Here is a 5,123-nt window from a genome sequence, read left to right as displayed (position 1 = left end):
TCAGTGAATGGCCCAGCCCTAGTTTATTCCCAGATTCTGAATATGTCCAGGGTTTTGGTTTCCAGGGGGACCTCAGACTTACACAGCACTTTGGAAAGAAGGCAGGAGTGAAAAGTTTAAAAGAAACATATTCAGCCCTACATGCTCTGGGATCACTCCCAAAAGTAGACAGACCCGGTCCACACCAGCGCTACCTATATCTGCTACTATATCTGAACCAGACATGGGCAAGACACTGAAACCTAGAAGAGTTCAGGGGAGCCATATGTCTATACTCAGCTTTACTTCATTCATTAGGTTTGTAATACAGGGTAATTGGGTGTGTTCTGAGAGACATTTGTATGAAGCATCAGGAAATATGTCATAATGTCATCACTATAATATTACAAACATCGCAGCTGCTGCTTACTTCTGCCTAGGGCTGTGTGTGGGAACCTTTATAAAGTGTACAAGCACATCTTTTGCTCCAGTCTCAGCTTGCTGTGAAGCCTGTCAGCTATGAGAATCCATTATCTTCTACTTGCATTGCTCTTCTTGTTCTCGATGTCTGTTCCAGGTAAGATGGGCCTGGGAAATAAGAAGGCTGAAAGAATTGAGAATGTGCAATACAGACTCAGTCCCTCTCCATCCTTCAGGAGACTTTAGATCAAGTAAAGGTTTTGTATGAGAACTAGGTATCCTTGGATTTTTTTTTTTTTTGGACAAGAACCTTAAAGAAGCATTCACAGTCTTTTCTCAGCAGCCACTCTTAAGAGAAAAAATAGCTTATAAACTCTATGTCTTCACCCATTACTTCATGGGAAAACTGCATACCTGCAAATGAGATATAGGAAAGTGTTAAAAAAAATTCATATCAAAAGGAATGATTGACTTTATCTGAGAAGGGAATCACAGGCTTCCGTTTTATTATGTTTAGTGGTTAGAAGTTAGAGTCTTTGGGTCACTTAGAAGGCTTGGAGGAGCACTGTAGCCCATAGCCTCTCTCTGTGTGTCTATTCATATGAAAGGTTCTGGTGGTCACACCACTTCCCCAATGCCACTGCAATTTCACAGCTGAGTTGTAGCCCATAGAAACATTGATAGGCTGCTTAGTTCTACCTTTTATTTTACACAAAAAAGGAAAAGAAATGAGAGAATAAAAGAAAGATAACAGATTTGAGGAATTCCATAAGGCTTCCTAATACTTTCCCATGTCTTCTATTTTTAATTACAGGTAAAGGAGTATTCATAAGTGCATTACAAAAATATTTTTGCAAAATAAGAAGCGGCAGGTGTGCAGTGCTTGGCTGCCTTCCAAAGGAGGAACAGATAGGCCACTGTTCTTTGACTGGCCGAAAATGCTGCCGAAAAAAGAAATAAAAACTCCAGAAACACGATCATAATGTTGTACAGCGAGAAAATGCCTCCTTAAAACTTACAAAAACAAAATCAAATTATATATATGTATATGTATCTATTGTCTATTTAGTGTATTTCCATCCCCACCCCTCTGCTCCCTCGTAACCATTAAAGATTGTTTCTTTTTGTATGTAAACCTTTTCACGAGTTTTATACTAGTGGTCTCATATAATATTTGTCCTTTAGTGATTGACTTATTTCCCTCAGCATAATGTCCTCCAGATTCATCCATATTTTGAGATACTTCACAGATTCATCATTGTTCTTTATCATTCTGTAGTACTCCTCTGTGTGTATGTACCATAGTTTGTTTATCCTTTCATCTGTTGGTGGGCATCTAGGTTGTTTGCATCTTTTTACTACTGTGAACAATGCTGCAATGAACATGCGTGCACATATGTCTGTGCGATGGCTCTTATTTCTCTAGGATGTATTCCTAGTAGTGAGATTGCTGGATCATATGATATTTCTAGCTTTTTAAGGAAGCATCATATCATTTTCCAAAGTGGTTGTGCCATTTTGCATTCCCACCAGCAGTGCATGAGAGTTCCAATCTCCCTGCAGCCTCTCCAGCATTTATTTCCTGTTTTTTTCATTCGTGCCAGTAATGCCAGGGTGAGATGGTATCTCATTGCGGTTTTGATTTGCATTTCTCTAATGGTTAGTGGTCACGAGCCTTTCCTCATGTGTCAGCCACTTGAATGTCTTCTTTGGTGAAATGTCCGTTCATTTCCTTTGTCTGTTTTTTAATTGGATTTTTTGTCTTTTTATTGTAGAGGTGTTGGATTTTCCTGTGGATTTGTCCTATTTGTAACTGCCAAAAATTTTTCCAAGTCTATAGGTTCTCTTTTCATTCTTTTGGTGAAGACTTTTGATGATTATAAGTGTTTAATTTTTAGAAGATTCCAGTTATCTAGCTTATCTTCTGGAGTTTGTGTGTTGTTAGTTATGATTCGTATCCTGTTAATGCCGTTGATCAGGGTTTCTAGCGTTGATCCTATTTTTTCTTCTATGACTTTGATAGTTTTTGGTTTTATATATAGGTCTTTGATCCATTTTGAGTTAGTCTTTGTGCATGATGTGAGGTATGGGTCCTGTTTCAGTTTTTTACAGATGGACATCCAGTTTTGCCAGCACCAATTGTTAAAAACACTGTCTTTTCCCCGTTTGATGGATTTTGGGCGCTTGTCGAATATCAGGTGACCACAGGTGAATCAATTTACATCTTGGTTCTCAACTCTGTTCCATTGGTCTATGTATCTGATATTGTACCAGTACCAGGCTGTTTTGACTACCACAGTGGTATATTGGGTTCTGAGGTCAGATAACTATAGAGTCCTCCTACTTTATTTTTCTTCTTCAATGTTGTTGTTGTTAGGTGCCATCAAGTTTGTTCCGACTCATAGCGACCCTATGCACGACAGAAGGAAACACTGCCAGTCCTGTGCCATCCTCACAATTGTTGTTATGCTTGAGCTAATTGTTGCAGCCACTGTGTCAATCCACCTCATTGACGGTCTTCCTCTTTTCTGCTGATCCTATGTTTTGCCAAGCATGATGTCCTTCTGCAGGGACTGATCCCTCCTGACAACATGTCCAAAATATGTAAGATGCAGTCTCGCCATCCTTGCTTCTAAGGAGCATTCTGGTTATACTTCTTCCAAGACAGATTTGTTCATTCTTTTGGCAGTCCATGGTATATTCAATATTCTTTGCCAACACCACAATTCAAAGGTGTCAATTCTTCCGTCTTCCTCATTCATTGTCCAGCTTTCAAATGCGTATGATGTGATTGAAAATACCATGGCTTGGGTCAGGTGCACCTTAATCTTCAAGGTGACATCTTTGCTCTTCAACACTTTGAAGAGGTCCTTTGCAGCAGATTTACCCAATGCAATGCATCTTTTGATTTCTTGACTGCTGCTTCCATGGCTGTTGATTGTGGATCCAAGTAAAATGAAATCCTTGACAACTTCAATCTTTTCTCCGTTTATCATGATGTTGCTCATGGGTCCAGTTGTGAGGGTTTTTGTTTTCTTTATGTTCAGGAGTAATCCATACTGAAGGCTGTGTGGTCTTTGATCTTTATTAGTAAGTGCTTCAAGTCCTTTTCACTTTCTTCAATAGTGCTTTACTTATCTGGGGCCTCTTCCTTTTCCGTATGAAGTTGGTAGTTTGTTTCTAAAATATTTCTTGTCTACTATCTAATTAGTAAATATCCCTCTCTCTGCCTCCTCACCCTTGTAACTAATAAAGAATATTTTCTTCTGTGTTTAAACTTTTTCTTGAGTTCTTATAATACTGGTCTTATACAATATTTGTTCTTTTGCAACTGACTGATTTCACTCAGCATAATGCCTTGCAGATTTCTCCATATTATGAGATGTTTCACGGATTCATTGCTGTTCTTTATCGTTGCATAGTATTCCATTGTGTGAATATACCATAATTTGTTTATCCATTCATCCATCGATGGGCACCTTTGTTGTTTCCATCTTTTTGCTATTGTAAACTGTGCTACAATGAACATGGGTGTGCGTATATGTCTTCATGTGAGGGCTCTTATTTCTCTAGGATATATTTCAAGGAGTGGGATTGCTGGATCATACAATAATTCTATTTCTAGCTTTTTAAGGAAGTGCCAATTCTATCTCCAAAGTGGTTGTACCATTTTACATTCCCACCAGCAGTGTATAAGAGTTCCAGACTCTCCACAACCTCTCCAACATCTATTATTTTGTGTTCTTTGAATTAATGACAGCAAGATAGTATCTCATTGTAGTTTTGATTTGCATTTCTCTGATGGCTAATGATTGTGAAAATTTCCTCATGTATCTATTATCTGCCTGAATGTCTTCTTTAGTGAAGTACCTGTTCATATCACTTGCCCATTGTTTAATTTGGTTATTTATCTTTTTGTTATTGAGTTTTTTACAGTATCATCTAGATTTTAGAGATGAGGCACTGATTGGATTTCTTGTAGCTACAAACTTCTTCCCACTCTGTAGGTAGTCTTTTTACTCTTTTGGTGAACTCTTTGGATGAGCAAAAGTGTTTGATTTTTAGGACCTCCCAGTTATCTAGGTTCTCTTCTGGTGTTTGTGCATTGTAAATTATATATGTTATTATGTTTATGCCATGTATTAGGGTTCCTAGAGTTGTTGCTATTTTTTTCTTCCATGATCTTTGTCCTTTTAGATTTTATGTTTAGGTCTTTGATCCGTTTTGAGTTAGTTTTTGTGCTTGGTGTGAGGTATCTATCTTGTTTCATTTTTTTGCTGATGGATATAAAGTTATACCAGCACCATTTGATGAAGACACTGTGTTTTCCCCATTAACAGACTTTCAGCCTTTGTCAAATATCAGCTACTCATGTGTGGATGGATTTATGTCTAGATTTTCAATTCTGTTCCATTGCTCTATGTATATGTGTTGTACAAGTACCAGGCTGTTTTGACTACTGTGTCAGTATAATAGGTCCCAGTATCAGGTACTGTGAGGCCTCCTACTTTGTCCTTCTTTTTCAGTCATGCTTTACTTATCCCGGGCCCCTTCTCCTTCCATATGAAGTTGGTAGTTTTTTTCTCCATCTCATTTTAAAAAATCTCATTGGAATTTGGATTGGGTTTGCATTGTATCTATAGATTGCTTTGGGTAGAATAAACATTTTCACAATATTGAGTCTTCCTATGCATGAGCAAGGCATGCTTTTCCCCACTTATGTA

The 5,123-nt window shown here is 38.0% G+C and overlaps 1 protein-coding gene across 1 annotated transcript; it reads left to right on the top strand.

Annotated features, from left to right (window-relative positions):
* Positions 1–244: 244 nt before the first annotated feature.
* Positions 245–1,472, top strand: LOC111751269 (beta-defensin 103A-like). Its single transcript, XM_023550944.2, has 2 exons — positions 245–556; positions 1,214–1,472. Exons 1-2 carry the CDS (start codon positions 499–501, stop codon positions 1,357–1,359), a joined length of 204 nt encoding a protein of 67 aa, XP_023406712.1. The 5' UTR covers positions 245–498; the 3' UTR covers positions 1,360–1,472.
* The last annotated feature ends 3,651 nt before the right edge of the window (positions 1,473–5,123 follow it).

Source organism: Loxodonta africana, chromosome 19 (genome assembly GCF_030014295.1).
Source record: "Loxodonta africana isolate mLoxAfr1 chromosome 19, mLoxAfr1.hap2, whole genome shotgun sequence".
Classification (NCBI taxonomy): domain Eukaryota; kingdom Metazoa; phylum Chordata; class Mammalia; order Proboscidea; family Elephantidae; genus Loxodonta; species Loxodonta africana.
This window is presented reverse-complemented; position numbering and strand designations above follow the sequence as displayed.

Excerpts from the sequence above, each read along its gene's own strand:
- LOC111751269 (XM_023550944.2), top strand. The coding sequence starts at position 499 with ATGAGAATCCATTATCTTCTACTTGCATTGCTCTTCTTGTTCTCGATG. Across the intron at positions 557-1,213 it reads GTTCTCGATGTCTGTTCCAG|GTAAAGGAGTATTCATAAGT; the intron begins GTAAGATGGGCC and ends TTTTAATTACAG.